The sequence below is a fragment of the Muntiacus reevesi genome, chromosome 1, assembly GCF_963930625.1.
Source record: "Muntiacus reevesi chromosome 1, mMunRee1.1, whole genome shotgun sequence".
NCBI lineage: Eukaryota > Metazoa > Chordata > Mammalia > Artiodactyla > Cervidae > Muntiacus > Muntiacus reevesi.
The window spans coordinates 215,933,674-215,952,269 of record NC_089249.1 but is presented as its reverse complement, the minus strand read 5'-3'; the positions used below and the strand labels follow the sequence as shown (position 1 = coordinate 215,952,269).

General features: G+C 50.6%; 1 protein-coding gene across 1 annotated transcript in view; it reads right to left on the bottom strand.

Annotated features, from left to right (window-relative positions):
- The window catches only part of CDHR2 (cadherin related family member 2), a 44,454-nt gene that overhangs the window by 13,159 nt on the left and 12,699 nt on the right, over positions 1 to 18,596 (bottom strand). Inside the window, exons 3-19 of the mRNA XM_065934623.1 lie at positions 18,284 to 18,355; positions 12,927 to 13,066; positions 12,765 to 12,818; positions 11,361 to 11,450; positions 8,779 to 8,868; positions 8,253 to 8,378; positions 8,030 to 8,176; positions 7,872 to 7,947; positions 7,654 to 7,772; positions 7,278 to 7,511; positions 6,256 to 6,411; positions 6,011 to 6,172; positions 5,667 to 5,728; positions 5,159 to 5,402; positions 2,645 to 2,884; positions 868 to 937; positions 132 to 737 (exon numbers count right to left, since the gene is read on the bottom strand). Coding sequence (XP_065790695.1) covers positions 132 to 737; positions 868 to 937; positions 2,645 to 2,884; positions 5,159 to 5,402; positions 5,667 to 5,728; positions 6,011 to 6,172; positions 6,256 to 6,411; positions 7,278 to 7,511; positions 7,654 to 7,772; positions 7,872 to 7,947; positions 8,030 to 8,176; positions 8,253 to 8,378; positions 8,779 to 8,868; positions 11,361 to 11,450; positions 12,765 to 12,818; positions 12,927 to 13,066; positions 18,284 to 18,355 — 2,688 coding nt within the window. The remainder of the gene's footprint in view (positions 1 to 131; positions 738 to 867; positions 938 to 2,644; positions 2,885 to 5,158; positions 5,403 to 5,666; positions 5,729 to 6,010; positions 6,173 to 6,255; positions 6,412 to 7,277; positions 7,512 to 7,653; positions 7,773 to 7,871; positions 7,948 to 8,029; positions 8,177 to 8,252; positions 8,379 to 8,778; positions 8,869 to 11,360; positions 11,451 to 12,764; positions 12,819 to 12,926; positions 13,067 to 18,283; positions 18,356 to 18,596) is intronic.

The window sequence follows — 18,596 nt, the reverse complement described above, 5'->3', positions numbered from 1 at the left end:
TCGTGACTTTCCCAGGGGCACAGCTGGTAGGGGGTGGAGCCAGGATTTGAACCCAGACCTTACAAATTCCAGTTCTTTCCCACAGCCCCTGTGTTGTAGCCTGCTACACCCCGCAGGCCAGGCTGCCTCACCATTGTCGCTGTAGGCCTGGAAGCGGGGATCTGTTGTGACGTCATAGGCTCGCACGACCAGCGTGACCAAGTCACAGGTCTCATAGTCGATGGCCTCGCTCTGGTTGATGAACACCGAGCCGTTGGCCAGCACAGAGAACCAGCCGTGGCACAGGCTGCCCACGTCAACTCCAGCCTTGGTGCAGATGACATTCACAAGCTGTACCTCCACCTGGGACATGGTGTCCCTGTCCTGGGCCACCACGTTGACCAATATGCCATGCTGCGAGCCATTCTCGGCCACCCGGACGCCCTGGAGCGAGGCTGGGTCCAGGGTGGGGGGCACGTCATTCACATCCTCCACAGTCACAAGGACTTCTGCTGTGGCCTCACGCCCCTGGGCGTCCGTGTTCTCGGCGCTCACGATCAGACTGAAGGAGGCCTGTGTCTCGTAGTCCAGACTCACATCCGAGGGCAACGAGAGGCGGCCCACTGCCTGCCCAGACCCCAGCACCGAGCCTCGCACCATGAAATTGTTGGCGCCGCTCCCTGACAGGCTGAAGCTGATGCGGTTGTTGGCTTCTGTCTGGTCTGCATCCCAGGCCTCCACCACGCCCACCTGCACTCCTGTGGACGAGGGGCAGAGTGCAGAGGGACCCCCAGCCCAGCCACCACCGGGGGCATCCTCTGTCCTCACCCCCCTTGGGGGCCTCAGGCCTGCCCTTGACTTACCCAGGGAGCCCCAGGGAGGACTTACCTGGGTCTCTCTCCCTCACCGAGAAGGAATATCTGGACTGGTTGAAGATGGGCAGATTATCATTGATGTCCTGCAGACAGAGGCAGTTCTGAGCCCAGGGAACTCAGGCTCCTGGGTTGGGCCTCCCCAGACACAGCCTGAGAAGCCAATATTTCCCCTGACCTGCGGTCCATTCTCTCTGTCCATCTCCTCAGACAGTGCTGCCCACTTCAGAGATGATGAAACAGACTTCAAGAGGACAGAACTAGCCCAGACCCCACCCCCCGGGGGCTCCGAGGTCCATGGCGGGCCCTCTGAAGTTGGGTGCACACTTCGTTCCCCTGTCCACCACTCACAGCTGTCTTAGACCCTGCTCTCCAGAAGGATGGCTCTACATTCCCACCTGCATCCCTGCCTGGCCCAGCTTGACTCCCCATCTCTCAGATTTACTGTGTTGGTCCCAATACCACCATGATCCCACAAATACCCAAGTTTTTCCTGGTCCCCTCCTTTCTCCTGTCCCTCCTACCCTAAGTTGACCCCACAACACTCGCTCTGAGCTCAGGTGCGGAGGTGCTGGGGGTATATGCCAGGGCTTGACCTGGTCCTGCCCTCAGATACCCACTGCGTTCTGTTCTCCTCTTCCCTTTCCGGTGACCTCTCTGGTCACCCACACAGAGTGCTGTCCCTGTCACAGGATCAGGCCAACTCCACCTGCACCTCCTCCCCTGACGCTGGTGCATGCTGAGTGCTCTTGGTTCTCCTGGTCCTTCCCCTGGGCAGCCCATGGACTTTTGCTTTCGGCATTTTCTAAATAACAGTAGGACAGACATCTTTGAAAACCAGAGCCCTCTCCTTCTTAACCAGATGGAATTTCTGATGGAGATTTCCCAGAGATGGCGTCACTGCCCCAAGCCCACGGCCAGCTGCATTCTCAAGGTTGTCCTCACAGGAGGAGCTACGAGCACTGCTCCAAGTTCAGCCCAGCTCTACCTCTTCCTCATGTGTGACTCTGACCTCTCTGGGCCTCAGTGTCTTCGTCTGCAGATTGGGGGCGTCATCCCTACTCACAGGGCTCATGGGTGTGAAAGAACCCTGATGGCTCAAGAAAGGCTGTTTTGCTTTTTTTTCGTTCTTTGTGGCCTATTCTCCCCCGCCCCCAAAGACAGCTGGTAAGTCCTCACCTGGCGTCTGTTTCTCTGTCTTCCCTGCTGTCTCATTCTGATCCTTGTAGGAAAGTGTCACATCCCAGCCCAGTGGGAGACAGGGCTACTGTGTACAGTGGCACAGGCTGTGCACTCCATAACCCAAGGGGCACCAACCACACCGTGGGCATAAGGTGCTTGTGACCGGGCAGCAGCCTTAGAGCCAGACAGACTGGATTCAAAGCCCCATTCTATGACCCAGGCAAGCAACTGAAACTCTGTGCACCTTAGTTTTTTGAACAATATGATGGAGCTAACCCCCACTGCCTCGCAGGGCCCAGTGTGCCCCGAGTGTTTTCTCCAGGCCAGGCATTCTTTGCAACACTTTCCATTGATTAACTCATATTATTTTCACCCTCATTTTACAGATGAGGAACTTGAGGACACATGGAGGCTGACTGATTGCCTAAGGTTACACAACCAATGAGCCAGGACTCTAACCCATCAGCTTGGCTCCAGAACTCTTTTAGCCACCATACTGCAAGGGCAGAAATGTGATTTGAGTGGGAAGCAGGAAGAACGGGCCACCTTCTCGGGAGCCTCCCAGTATGGGGTTCATCCCAAACCCCGTCCCCGGCTGAGCCGGGCCTTACCTCCACGGTGATGGTGACACTGACAGTGGTCCAGAGCGCCGGTTCGCCAGAGTCAGACACGTTCACGGTCAGCACGATGCGGCCCCCCAGAGCAGGGTCGATGGCCTCTCGGTCCAAGGGCCCCAGGTTTCTGAGGATGCCTGTGTCGGGGTCCAGTGAGAAGTTGTGGCTGTAGGGGCCGGGCAGGAGGCTGAAGTGCAGCAGGCTGTTGTTGGTGTCTGGCTGGTCATCGTCGTGAGCCTGGGCAGGTGAGCAGGGTTGGGACGCCCGCCATCGGGTGCTTGCCCACCCATGGGCCTCCCCCTCCTAAAATCAGAGGGCGGCTCCCCAGTTCCCAGCCCCTGTCTCCCAGCTAAGAGGACAGGACCAACAAGAGCTTGCAAGAGCTTCTAAGGTCTTAAACACTGAGGTCATTCCTTCATCCCACACATGTTTACCTACCGCGTGCCCGGCCCTGTTCTAGGTACTGGGACCAGAGCTGTGATCAAGACAGTTGGAGCTGACATTCTAGCGAGGTGAGAGGGGTGGGGGCAACATACTACAGGCAGTCAAAAGTAAAAATAAACCAATGAGTGTAAAATAAACCAATGTAACCAATAACAAAAAAATAAACCAAAAAATAAAAAAAAACAAAAATAAACAAAAAAATAAAAAAAATAAACCAAAACAAACCAAAAGTAAAAATAAACCAACAGAAATGAGTGTAGGGGAATTCCCTGGTGGCCCGGCGGTTATGATTCTGGACGTTGCCTCCTGAAGCCCAGATTCAGTCTCTGGCTGGGGGGGGACTGAGATCCCACAAGCCACGTGATACAGCCAAAAAAAGGAAGTGTGAAGTCCACCAAGATTCTGATTCATCATGACTACATCGGTGCTTTATTTTTTTTAAGTAGCTGAAATTCTTCACCCAATCTGTGTGTGTGTGTATTCCTGTCCTGCCAGGGTCCTGAGCACACGCTTGGTTGCCTTTAGGGTGATGGCACAGAGAGCACAAGAGGCTCTTCCCTGCCACCAGGGCTTTGCGCGCACACACGAATGCCCTCTACACCTTGTCTGCTTGACTCCAGGTCAGGTTGGTCCCTCCGCTGGGCTTCCACCACCCCTGTGCCACCTTCCATACAGCACAAGTGACACCCTTATGTGATGGTCTGCCACCCTCCCTGGAAGCAGGAATTATGGTGAATTCATCTTGGAGGACTCAGGGCTCAGCAAAGGGCCTGTTGCATGTAAGTGCTCAGTAAATGTGGCTTTGAATCCAGAGTCGGGCTAGTCTGACTTGGACCCAATTCTTTCATCTCCTGCCTGCATACTGCCACCTTCAGCTCTTTTTGTTTCAGATCTGTCGGGATCTTGTTTAGGAAATGAAAAACTCTGGTTGTTCATCCCTCAGCGCTCTGAACTCAGGCCGGCTGATTCACCAAGAACTTCTCAGGGCTGAAACCAGGCACCGTGGTTCCAGCAGCAGATCTGAGATGCTCCTGCCCCAGAGAGCTCTCAGACCAGGGTGAGAAGCATTAAGGTGCATGAGAAAGACCCAGGTTTCAGCACTGCCACTGACCGGCTGTCCAACCACAGAAAAGTCACTTAACCTCTTTAAGCCTGTTTTCTCCTTCCGTGAAATGGGGACCATTAGAGCAGCTGCTTCACAAGGTCATCAAGAGATCAGGAAACCACAAGCCCCAGAAAGATGGGAGGGCCCTGTGGCCATGTGATTGTCACTCTGAAGACTTTGTTTCCTGCTTCTCACAAGACCTCCTTATAGATGATTCAGTGTAGGAACTTCTCCCCCACATTCCTCTGGAGCCAACAGTTGGTTCTTATCTCCTAGTCTCTGAGAACCTGGCCACTGGCCTCATTTCCATTTTTGTTCTGGCCATTATGAAGCTCAGAACTGAGTTTTCAGCCCTCTCCTAGCAATTGTATGGCTTCGGGTTTAACCCTACCTTTGTGCTTACACTGCCTGGTAGCTCAGATGGTAAAGAATCTCCCTGTGATGCCAGGAGACCTGGGTTCAATCCCTGGGTCAGGAAGATCCCATGGAGAAGGGAATGGCAACCCACTCCAGTATTCTTTCCTGGAGAATTCCATGGATAGAGGAGCCTAGCAGGCTATAGTCCATGGGGTCGCATAGAGTTGGACACGATTTGTGTTTATTTTCTCTTTTTCTTCATTTCTTTTATTATACTTTTAAATCTAAGCTACCCAAATCCTTTTTGGAGTGAGGCTGGGACCTGCATTTTAAAGAGCAGTGTGGTTTTTGAGGGCTCGCTCTGTGCTAGGCAGCACTTTATATCCTTTATGACAGCACTTTGCATCCTTTATATCCTTATGAATAAGTTCTATGATTGACCTCATTTTGCAAAGAAGAAATGGAGGCCAGAGAGACTGAGTGACTTTCTCAGGCCCACACAGCAGATCCCAGCTTCCAGCACAGGGCCAGCATGACCGCAGAGCCAGGCTTGGTGCCCTGGGTCTGTTCCCTCCACACCCCACCAGTTTCAGGCCGGCTCGCACCTGGATGGTCACGGAGACGTTTCCCTCCTCCTCCTGGACAAAGATGTTGTAGGAGCCGCTGACCACAGGACTGTTATCATTGATGTCTAGCACGTGGATCTGTAGCATGGTGGAGGACGACAGGTCCCCGCCGTCCGTGGCCTGCAGCGTGAGGTAGTACACGGCCTGCTTCTCCCGGTCCAGCAGCTCGCTGTTTCTCACCGTCACCCTCCCCGAGTTTGGATCCACGGCAAAGATGTCCGCCCTGCGGCCAGATGGAGCGAAAACAGATACAGGGTGCCCACTTCCATTTGAATTTCAGATAAACAATGACAAGTATTTTAGGACGTCCGGTGGAATATTTGCAACCTACTTATACAACAAGGAAAAAAATGAATAATTTGTTTATCTGAAATTGAAATGTAACTGGGTACCCTGTATTTTATCTGGCTGCTCTAGCCCCACTGTGAGGCAGAGAGGCAGACCTGGTCCTCCTTACCACCTGCCCCGCTCCCATCAGAGACGTTACCCATTCCCTGGAAGCAGGCTGTAGGTGATGCGGCCCCCCTCGCCTGTGTCTGGATCGGAAGCCTGTGAGGCAGAGAGACAGGTAATGGGACACTGAGCAGAAGCCATGCCCTCACTGCCGGCCGTGCAATTGATGAGGACAGGGCAGCCCTGCTTCCTGAGCTGAAGGGAGAAGCCCCTGACACACTCAGACTGACACGCTCACCCTCACACACTCACATGCACGTGCACGCTTGCTGGGATCCGATGACCCCAGATGATGCAGAGACTCTGGCAGGGACAGCCCCAGGCCTGCCCATCTCCACGTCTCTCCCAGCCCAGTCCACCCCATCCCCTCTCACTCACCTGGATGCTGTCGGTGACCACAGAGCCGACAGCGCTGTGCTCAAAGACGCTGAGGTTGTACATGCTGTGGAGGAACGTGGGCCTGTGGTCATTGGTGTCTCGAAGATGGATGGTCACCGAGGCGACAGAGGTGTTCCCGCTGACAGAGTCAGTGGCTGTGACCTAAGGACAGAGGAAGGGGCAGCGGCGTGGGGGTGGGAGCGCCCCGTGGCCGGCTCCCCCTGGCGCCGCCGAGCACCCCTCACCTGCACCAGCATCACCGACTGCCTCTCGTAGTCCACCAGCGACGGGTCCCTCACCACCACCTGCACATCCACCGAGCCCGCTGCCCGCTGCGGGGAGACGCTGAAGGCGTCGACATCCGGGCCCCCCAAGGTCAGCAGGAAGGTGCCGTTGTTGCCCTGTAGAGGTGGGCTGTAAGTAGGGACCCCACTCCTGCGTCTTCCTCCCAATCCCTGGCCACAAGCCCCGGGAGGGTGGACTGGTCACTAGTCCCTGGAGACGTGGGCTCATCAGAAGAAGACGTCCCTGAGGCACTGTGGGCCCCAGCCTGGGCTGCAGAGCCTGGACACACACCGCTCGCTCCCTCTGAGTCTTCCATACCAGCCACCCTCCACCACTCACTCCAACACCAAACCCCATCGGTGCCCAATATTGGCCCATTACCCCCACGCCCCTTCCACTCCATACCCTCTCCACTTAATGCCAACCGCAAACCACACACCACCCAGCCACCACCACCACCCAAATCATCCTCCACTCAGCATTTTGTATCAACTCATGGTCACAACCACTGTACTTATTCAGCATTCAGTACTACCCAAATCATCCACCACTCAATCCCAACCTCTCCCAAGAAGACCTTCCAATTTGACACCCATTTAGAAGCGTCTGTGCTCAACACTTCCCACATCCCCCAATATCCAGTACTAGCTACCCGCAACTTCACCATCTACCCATCACTACCCTCTGCTCAACCCCACCAAAAGTGACATTCCACTCAACGTGACCCAGCATCCTGCCTTTCTATTCCCCACCACTGAGCTCCGCCCTGAACGCAAGACCTCCCACCGGCTCAGCATCACTCAGCAGTTCCAAATGTCTCTCAAACTCTGATTGTCACCACCACTCATGGTCAGCATCACTGTTGCCCACTGCGACACTGCATACTATGGTCCATGCTCCGCTGGTCACTCGCCACCTCCCCTCCCCAGCAATCCCCTGTCATCACTTCCGCCCACCCTGCCTGTGGTCTGGGTGCGCCTGCCTTGTCTGGGTCGTAGACCACCATGGTGAGGTCCTCAATGGGGATGCGCGTGGAGGCGTGCTCATCCACGTAGCCAGTGAAGTTGACTTGAGTCTCGTTGGGAGTGAAGGCGCAGGCTTGGAGGCTGCAGTTGTAAAACTCAGGGATGTGGTCATTGACGTCTGTCACTCTCAGCGTGACCCATATGCTCGCCTTGGCCTCCTGCCCATGGATGTTGGGGTGCGTCTCGGTGGCCTGAGAGCAGAGTTGAAGCCGGAAGGCAGAGGTCAGAGAACCAGCATCCCAAAAGAGCTGAGATCAAAGGTCAAAGTGGGGGTGCAGAGAGTGGGGGTGCAGAGAGTGGAGGTGCAAAGGGGGCACTGGCCCCCTCACTCACCGTGACCTGCACTTGCACTTCCTCATCCTCCTCCAGCAGCTGCTCTCTGTCCAGGGGACTGTTGACCGTGATCACCCCATCTTGCTTGCCAATGTCAAACCAGCCAGGCCTTGTGGAATCTGGGAAGAGGCAGCAGGAGTGGCTCCTTCCGGTGGCTCTGATGGAGCCCCCACCCCTTCCCTTGCCCCAGCCCCAGCCTGGGGACACCCCATTCTCACTGGAGATGCTGTAGATCACAGGGTCATTGATGCCTCTGTCGCCATCCATGGCCTCCACCTTCAGCACCGAGGTTCCCTGCGGGGAGGCACGGTCAGCAGCCAGACCCCTTCCCTACCTCTCAGTTCCCCCCAGCCCTTCCCCCAGGTGCCCAGCATACCTGGGGTGTATCTTCAGCCACAGAGGCTGAGTAAAACTCCCTAACAAACTGGGGGTCCAGGTCTGGCTTGTCAATTACAGAGATGGACACAAAGACAGATGAGGAGCACTGGATGACCTGTTGATTGTTGTACTGGCCGCCCGAGTCCTGCCAGGAGACAGGTCTCCATGAATCTGGGCCTCGGGTCCCCATGCCCCCAGCCCCCACCAGCGCCCCCACTCACACAGGCCTTCAGCTCCAGCTGATAGAAGGAACTCTTGCTGTTATAGTTGAGGCTGCCATTGAGGATGATGGAACCATTGGGTAGGATCCTGAAGAGGTGCTCACTGCCCTCCGTGGTAGGAATGACCTGAGGCACAGTACAGTCAGGCCAGGCTGCCCCAGGATGGCTCTGCCCCTGGGACCTGCTCTCAGAGGCCTGGGGTCGAATCCTGGCTCTGCTCTTGACCTCACCAGGTCACATAACTTCTCTGATTCTCAGTTTCTACCTCTGGGAAATGGGCGAGATACAGCCTCAGCACTCCAGGTGAGAGCGGGGGAAGAAGGGTTCGGTCTGCAGCAGGTACCCTTCTTAGGCGACTGGGCTAAATGAGGCCAGAGGGGGCTAGAGGATGGTGTGGGGACCAGGGCTGGGCCATGGCAGAGCTCCAGGTCTGCAAGGGCCCTGCAGGTTGTGTGGGAGATGCTGCCCCCTGGTGGCCACGAGGAGCGGCAGCGCCCACACTCGCACGTGGACCGTACAGACTCACCTTTTCTATGTAGTATACCACGGTGCCCGCCGAGCCTGTGTCTTTGTCCTTGGCCAGCACAGATAACACCACGGAGCCCACCGGCAGGGTCTGTAACAAAAGAAAGTGAAAGTGAAGTCTCTCAGTCGTGTCTGACTCTTTGCGACCCCGTAGACTGTAGCCCACCAGGCTCCTCCTTCCATGGGATTCTCCAGGCAAGAATACTGGAGTGGGTTGCCATTTCCTTCTCCAGGGGATCTTCCCGACCCAGGGATTGAACCCAGGTCTCCCGCATTGCAGGCAGACGCTTTAACCTCTGAGCCACCAGGGAAGCCCCTCTGTAACAAAAGGTTTCATCAACTCTGAGTTCCAATCCATTTTCTTCATGCCCAAGCACATGCCCCCACCTGGAGTTCCAGGGCCCACAGCCCTACCACGGGGATAGTGACAGGCTTTCCAGAACCTGAAGCCCAGTGTTCCACAGGTGACCCCCTTTCCTTCCCCTGGGCTGGGCCTCTGGGGGCATCTGGACATCGGCAGGAAGCTGAGTTCCCCCTTCTCTCCCCGATGCAGCCCCCTTGCCACATGAACTAGCTTCTGATTTGCTGAGCCCCTCAGGGCCAGTATAAATGATCATTCCAGAACTCAGGTTTTGCCACTCCCCTGCTTAAATTTCCCTGTGGGTTCTTTGTAGCCTCCAGCCCAGGTTGCAGACAGTATGCTGCAGAGCTGAAAGTTTCTTTCAGATGCCTTTGCCCCAGGACCTGTCCACACGCTCACTAATTCCACAAGGTGGCCAGAGAGATCTCTGAAAATTCTGAAGCAGACCACATCACTCTCATGCTCAAAATCCACCCAGTGGTTTCCCCATTCCACTCAGAATATAGTCCAGACTGCCTCCATGGCCCTCTGGGGTCAGGCCCACCTCTCTGACCTCGCCTGTTCCTCACACTCCACCCTCCATCCACAGCAGCTTTCTAGCTATGCCTACAACACTCCAGGCTGATTCACACCTCAGAGCAGTTGCTATTCCCTGCCTGGAAAATCCTTTTCCTGGAGCAGCCCAAGCAGGCTCCTTGACATTTAGTTCTGTTCAGATGTCATCCACCCAGAGAAGACTTTCCTCACTGGTTCAACCTAAAAGCAGCCCCTTATGTTCTTCATTGAGCACAACACCCTCTGAAATAATCCTGTCTGTTTAATGTTTTGGTCATTAGTGTCTGTGATCTTCACTACAGTGTGAGCTACTGAGGGTGGCAACCAAGTCTATCATCTCCGGATATCTTCAGCACCAAGGACAGTGCCAGACACATAGTAGGCATTCAGTGAGAGCCTATTGAAGGTCTGTCTGGACCTCACCAGCCTCTTGTCCGGCCTGGGGGGTAGGGCACACCTCTCAGGTCTTTGAATCCACATAATAATGAAGATTCAGGAGTGGTGTGTTTCCTGCTTGCAGACCATTGGAGAATCTCCTCCCTGCCCATGCAGTTCAAGTCGGGCTGTTACCCTTGCTAAAGGGGAAGGCCCATGATGCAGACTTTGACAACTGGAGCATTCCACACCCTTCAGTTGATGGACATGTATGCATGGTAGGTCGCTTCAGCCATGTCCAACTCTTTGTGACCCCATGGACTGTAGCCCAACAGGCTCCTCTGTCCACAGGATTTTCCAGGCAAGAATTCTAGAGTGGGTTGCCATTTCATTCTCCAGGGTATCTTCCTAACCCAGAGATCAAACCTGTGTCTCTTATATCTCCTGCATTGCAGGTGGATTCTGTACCACTAGAGCCACCTGGGAAGTCCAGTAAATAATGGTGGCACATGCACGTGACCCAAAATGGGTCAATGGGAGTCAGCCTGGGGTGTTGGTTGGGGCCACTGAGAAAGAGACAGTCTGAGTTGCATTTCAAAGCTAGTGGGATGTGAGCCTGGAGCTGGGCACTTTCATCATCACCATGAGGGTGAACTTCTCCCCCAACCCAAGGATGAAGGCAACAAGAGGCACAGAGGTGCAAGGTGGAGAGAAATCTCTTCTTGATGACATGGCTTGAGTGCCTGGATCCAGCCATGTTTGAAGCTAGATATACCATTCAAGGGGCTTCCCTGGTGGCTCAGATGGTGAAGTATCTGCCTACAAGGTGGGAGACCTGAATTCGATCCCTGATGGGAAGATCCTCTGGAGAAGGAAATGGCAACCCACTCCAGTACTCCTACCTGGAAAATCCCACGGACGGAGGAGCCTGGAAGTCTACAATCCATGGGGTCGCAAAGAGTCGGACACGACTGAGTGACTAAACTTTCACTTTCTAAATTTCATACCATTCAAATGTTTAGATACATAAGAAAATCAATTTCTTCCTCTCCACCTGGGATGATCATAACTTAAAGAACTCCAATCCAGTGTGATGGATTGAAAAATGCTGCTGCAACTATTGTACATGGGGTTACACGCAACCCTCTGAATTTGGTTCTTGTGGCTGCCCTTTCTAGGAGGCACTCCTCCCAATCCTGGAGACCTGCTGACTGTCGCTGGTCCTTCCCATTCTGAGCAGATTTGTGGGATGCCTGCATTCTACACACCCACCCTGGTAAGGCAGACGTTACCTCACTGACGTTGGTGGAGAAGCTTATGCTCTGGAAAACGGGCGCATTGTCATTTCTGTCCTCTACGATCACATGCATTTCTTTCTGTACCTGCATGTGAGAAAGCCCAGGTGAGCCCAGAAAACGTGGGAGTTTGAGAAAACAAAGTCAGGAGTGCCCGGACAGGAATGCAAGCTGGCAGAGCGTCTCAGGAGAACAATCAGGCAGTGTCTGGGGTGACTCTTTATTTGATACCATTTCAAATGCCAGAAAAGTTGCAAGTACAGAACAGAGAACTCCTGATACTCTTCATGCAGATTTACCCCTTATTTAATTTCCCTCTCTCTCCACATGTTTGCTGAACCACTGGAGAGTACATTAGGTCATTGCAGAAAACTAAAACATAGCGGTCTTATTACATGAATGTTCCTTTTAGCTTTGTTAGCCACAGAATAAAGCTGTGAACAACCTAAGTGTTGAGGAGACCAGCTAAGCACCATGGTACGTCCCTACACTGGGCTATAGACATGCAGGAAATGGGAGACTTGTATGCAGACTCAGAAAGGCTCCAACGCTGATTGTTGAGTGGACAAGTTGGTTTAAGACCATACAGGCAGTAGGATTCCATTTCGGTTTAAGAAAATACACTGAAAACTACAATCTTTCTTCCATGGATGCACATATGTATGCCACTGCTTAGCAAGGGATAGACAACACAGTGAGGGTGGATACTTTAGTTGGGAGTGAGTTGGGAAGAGCAACCCAAGAGGGCTTGAGCTTTGTCTGAACTTTTAAAAATGCTTACTTTGAGAAAGTATTTATGAACATCCAAGTCATCTTTTAATGCGTAGGTTTTAAGGAATAGGTCATAAAGAGAAAACCCCCAACTTTCACAGACACAAGCTGTAACTTGTGCGTACAGCTTATGTGTACAGCTTACATGTAACTGGAGAAGCGTGTTATTGAGAAACATGAACACTGAGAACTGCCCATTAGTCAAAGGAGTTGAAAATGATGATCTCAGTGGAGAGAAGGTAGGGAGTTATTTGGTATCTGTTTTCTTATTAATATACGTATCAATATGAATTAATAATGCAATTCATGATAACAGTATATATACAAATATACAAACAGTATATCTACAAACAATAGCTATGCAAAATAGATACACCATATATATATATATATATATATAAACATATGCATATAATTAAAACAAATTAATAGTAAATACTAAAATCTTGGTAATACTGTATGATGAAAAATGGACAGGTTTAATTCTGATAAAAATAAACATTCAATTTGGTTTTTGTTCACTGAGGCTCGCTCTGCTTCTCTGAGGTCGGGACACCACTAGCCGCCGCCCCTCGGTCCCCTGTTCTCCGAGCCCAGGACCATCACCCTTCGCTCCCCCTGCTGACTCACTCGGTTGTCGTGACTGTCGCTCACGAAGATGTTGATGGTGAACCAGTCAAGTGTCTGCAGGGGGCAGAGAGACAGGGACCAAGGTGAGCCCTGTTCGGGGGTCCACCAGGGCCCTTCCCACTCCCCACCCCTCACAAGGCCTTCCCAAGTTGCTTTCTTTACCTCATAGTCCAGAAGGCTGGCCAGCTTCACTTCCCCAGTATTTGAGGTGACACTGAAGAAGTAGGCATAGGAGCCACTAATCCCGTATTTCAGCTCGTCATTTTCTCGGTCCTGAGCTACCAGCCAGAAGGCCTCGGCACCTGGAGACGGGACAGAGAATGCCCAGGGTCCACGGCCACCTAGTTCAATGCTGGCCTGTCCAAGCTGCCCATGAGGCCCGCAGGTACATTAACTTCTTTTAAAATTAGAAGGGCCAAGACATTAGTGAATGTCTATCAATGGATGAATGGATAAAGATGTGGTATATATATAAATGTGTGTGTGTGTGTGTGTGTGTGTATTTTGTACATTTTGTACAAAATGGAATATTCTCAGCCATAAAAAAAAAATGAAATCTTGACATTTGCAACAACGTGGACAAACCTAGAAGGCATTCAGCTAAGAGAAATAAGTCAGAGGAAGACAAATATTGCTTGGTGATCTCACTCACACGCGGGATCTGAAAACAGAAATCCAAGTTCACTGAGTCAGAGAACAGATTGTGGTTCCCAGACGTGGGTGAGGAGACTGAGCAAAGGGTGAAGAGGGTCACAAGGTACAAATTTTCATATAAAATAAATAAATCCTGGGGATATAATGTACAGCATGGTGACTATAATTAATAATACTGTATTGGGTATTCGAAAGTTGCTGAGAGAGTAGGTCTTAAAAGTTCTCACAGCAAGGGAAAAATATTCTGTAACTACGTGTGGTAACAGATATTAGCTAGACTTATTGGGGTAATTATTTTGAAATATATACAAATATATCAGTATGTTGAACACCTGAAGTTAATATCATGTTGTATGTCAATTATATCTTGGTCTTTTTTAATTATGAAGAGGCCCACAAAGGCAGAAGTGCTAGAATGGTGACTGATGGTGGGGTCAGTCTGCAGCCCGAGTGTCCCAGAAAACCAGCCTGCTCCCTCATGCCCACGATGGCCCTTTAGGGACAGTCTGGGCAACACACCTGGAGCCTGCTCTTCTTTGATCAGTCTTGCCTCTTCCAGAAACTCCTTGGAAAGCTCCGTCTCTCCCCACCCAGGCCCCCTCCTCCAGGAAGACCATCAGGCTAGAAAAACGTTGGTGTCTATGTTGTGTTTCCTCTGCTGTGAGACACGCTGTCAATTTAATACATGCTGGGATGAGGGTGGGCAGTCATTCTGTGTTAAGCAGCTATCTCAAACATAAGATACATCCTGACTCAGAAATGTCAAGGTGTAAACTGACATGGCTCTTATACCCAAAGAAATATGGGAGGTGAGTGGGTGTATATAAATCTTTCTCTGTACACGTGTCCATGGTCACAGAAAGATGGATCACGTGTCCATGGTCACAGAAAGATGGATCAGAGAGAAAATGCTTTTTTAAAAGTCTGTCTGACAAAGGATTAATCTCAAAAATATACAAGCAACTCCTGAAGCTCAATTCCAGAAAAATAAATGACCCAATCAAAAAATGGGCCAAAGAACTGAACAGACATTTCTCCAAAGAAGACATACAGATAGCTAACAAACACATGAAAAGATGCTCAACATCACTCATTATTAGAGAAATGCAAATCAAAACCACAATGAGGTACCATTACACGCCAGTCAGGATGGCTGCTATCCAAAAGTCTACAAGCAATAAATGCTGGAGAGGGTGTGGAGAAAAGGGAACCCTCTTACACTGTTGGTGGGAATGCAAACTAGTACAGCCACTATGGAAAACAGTGTGGAGATTTCTTAAAAAACTGGAAATAGAACTGCCATATGACCCAGCAATACCACTTCTGGGCATACACACTGAAGAAGCCAGATCTGAAAGAGACACGTGCACCCCAATGTTCATCGCAGCACTGTTTATAATAGCCAGGACATGGAAGCAACCTAGATGCCCATCAGCAGACGAATGGATAAGGAAGCTGTGGTACATATACACCATGGAATATTACTCAGCCGTTAAAAAGAATTCATTTGAATCAGTTCTAATGAGATGGACAAAACTGGAGCCAATTATACAGAGTGAAGTAAGCCAGAAAGATAAAGAACATTACAGCATACTAACACATATATATGGGATTTAGAAAGATGGTAATGATAACCCAATATGCAAAACAGAAAAAGAGACACAGAAGTACAGAACAGACTTTTGAACTCTGTGGGAGAAGGTGAGGGTGGGATGTTTCAAAAGAACAGCATGTATATTATCTATGGTGAATCAGATCACTAGCCCAGGTGAGATGCATGAGACGAGTGCTCAGGCCTGGTGCACTGGGAGGACACAGAGGAGTCGGGTGGAGAGGGAGGTGGGAGGGGGGATCGGGATGGGGAATACGTGTAACTCTATGGCTGATTCGTGTTAATGTATGACAAAAACCACTGAAATGTTGTGAAGTAATTGGCCTCCAACTAATAAAATAAAATAAAATAAAAATAAAAAAATAAAAAAAAATAAAAGTCTGTCTGAAAAAAGTCAAATGTAACAAATAATAAGAGCTATAGAAATAAAAGACATATATTAGGTCTCTGTCACTAAACTCAAATTTTATGTTTAAAATACAATGTATTTTTAAGTCTGGAAGAAAAAAGTCTGCCTGACAAAACTAAACTATTAAACAGTGTTAGTGTCAGGAAAACAGGTCTTATGCAGGATGGAGAGTGACCAGAAGGGGAGAGGGGGGTTGAGGTGTAGGTGTTCCTGGCGGTTGAAGTTAAAGTGGCTCAGTCATGTCCGACTCTTTGCAACCCCATGGACAGTAGCCCGTCAGGTCCCTCTGTCCATGGAGATTCTCCAGGCAAGAATACTGCGGGTGGTTTGCTGTTCCCTTCTTCAGGGAATCTTCCCAACACAGGGATCGAACCTAGGTCTCCCGCATTGCAGACAGATTCTTTACCATCCTAGACACCAGGGAGTTACATGTGGTAATTCAATGTACTTCCCGATACATTTACATATCCTATACTTCAAAATAAAAGGTCTAAATGACATTTTTTAAAACCTAACTGAAAATGCCTTCTCATCCCTAGAGAGCCATGGAATTCATCTCAGAAAGGAAAAAATTGCCCTTTGGTTTAAGAAAGCCCAGAGAGGGGCCCCGGGGTTACAGAAGAAAAGACGCTTGGACTTCCCTGGCGCTACAGTGGATAAGAATCTGCCTGCCAGTGCAGGGGACACGGGTTTGGTCCTTGGTCCGGGATGAGTCCGCACTCCATGGAGCAACTAAGCTTGTAAGCCACAACTGTTGAGCCAGCCTGCTGCAACTACTGCAGCCTGTGTGCCCAGAGCCTGAAGCCTGAACACCACAATGAAGGGTAGCCCCCTCTTGCCACAACTAGAGAAAGCCTGCATGCAGCTACAAAGACCCAGCATAACCAAAATATACAAATAAGTAAATTATATATTAAAAAAGACTCTCCTTTGGTCTGGCTGAGATCATACTTGATTTTAAAGGGTTACCCAAGAGAATGGAGATCACGAGGGCATTTGGATTACATGTATTTGTGACATTTGTTTGGAAGGGGGTGTGTGTGTGTGTGTGTGTGTGTGTGTTTATCTATGACTAAACAGCTATGAAAACATATGTAAAATATCATTAACATGTATATACTGCTTCTCTGTTGCATTCATAGATATCAAATAGTTTAACCTCAGCCCAGTCCTCCAGGGAGGATTATGCCATCTCGGGATGTAATAAGACTATCACCTCCCTCATCTTGAGCTCTAAATCTTTATTAATATAATTCTTATTCTGTCCTGACAACCACATGCAAACGGATGTAGCCTTTGTGGCTGCAAAGCCCATCGCCCACCCTTTCTTCATGTACCCAGACCTGGGCTTCTGGATCCCGAGGCAGACTCTGGATTTCAGCTTCCTTGATGCCATCTCTTGTGTCAAGACTAAATTGTTCCCCAGTATTCACAACCCCCTTTTTGCTCAGACTAATAGGACCCCAGATTTTGAGCTGGGCACATGGGTAACTAAAATAACAAAGCCTTCATTTCTCCAGTTGCCTCTCAGCTAGGGCATGAACCTAAGTTCTGGCCAATGAGATGTGAGCAGAAGTAATGTGTGTGAAATCTGGAGCCCTGTCCTTAGAAAGAAGTGAGCCTTCCTGGCCCTCTCCTCCCCCAAGTTCTCACTGGAATAGGGTGTGACACTAGCCATCTGGGACCCTGTGGATGAAGTCCATGCCACAGGGGAGGCAGAAGCTAGAAATGGAAGGAGGGTCCCTGACACCCAAAGCAGAGAGCAAGAACCAGCTTAATTGAACAGACCCTCCAACAGCCCTGAACTCACTGCTCTAGAAGACTATGTAAGAGAATAGTAAACCTTAACCTTGTTTATACTTCTGTTATTTGGGGTCTGTTATGTGCAGCTAGGGCTTCACTGGTGGCTCAGACAGTAAAGAATCTGCCTGCAGTGCAGGAGACCTGGGTTTGATCCCTGGATTGGGAGGGTCCCCTGGAGAAGGGAATGGCCACCCACTCCAGTATTCTTGCCTGGAGAATTCCATGGACAGAGGAGCCTGGGGGGCTGCAGTCCATGGATCACAAAGAGTCAGACACGACTGAGCGACTAACACTTTCTGCACAGCTGACCCTATATCCCAGTGAATACAGCCATCTATCATTTCAGCTTCTTCAACCCCCATCCTGCCTGCTGGGAATTTGGCATCCAGTCTCTGTGGCTTCATCCAAAACAATGGTTTGTGAATATCATTCACTCCTGTGCACTGCCAAAATCTTCACTACCAACCATGTCTCATTATTTATGACCCGCCTTTTAATTGACTTACTATTTTATGTAAATACATTTACTTTAGAAGCAAACTTTAGATTGTTATGTACATGGAAAACCTGTCTCACTCGCCACAGATGGAAGGTAACTCTACAAAGACAACAAAAGCAAAACAAAGCAAAGGTGTCAACTTCTGGTGAGATGTGTCCGTGAAAGGCTCTGAGCCTCAAGTCTGCTGTCTGTTTAAGAAAAAAAAAATAGCAAGGGATGGAGGGAGATGAGCAAGTGAGAGAGAGAGAGAGAGGAAAAATAATGGTACCAAATGGATACTTTCTCCTTGGGAAAATCAGAAAGCCTGAAAGAGATGGGAAACAGGAGGGGTGTTCTCTTGGGGTGGGTCTTAATTATTTGATGCTGTGTGAAGGTCTTTGACCAAAAAACTGAAAAGAAGAAACTTCTGGTACAATCTCCCTTCGGGTCATCTTTGCCCCATGAGGAGCTGTGGAGCTGCAGGGACGGGGAGCAAGCCCACGGGGGACCCCCGGGCCATCTTCGGGGTGAGGGTTTGGTATGATCTGGGCACAGGTACTCACCCAGTGGCAGGTCTTCGGGCAGGCTCACTGATGACATGTTGGACGCAAATATTGGGGCCGTATTGGCTGCCACTGCAGGGACACAGGGTGCGGGAACATCTGGACACTTCTGGAAAGAATGAACCCCATCTCCCGCCATGGGAGCCCACACCAGTCCCACTGGCCAGCCTTCAGCCCAGCTCACCAGTCTGGGGCTGGGTTCCTCCCCAGGCCTCCCCAGGGCAGCCAAGCATAGAGCTGGGCCATAGGAGCTAGGTTTTTGCTGATGGAGCAGCAGCCCACCCTTCAGAGGGTTCTGCTGAAGGCCCCCAGG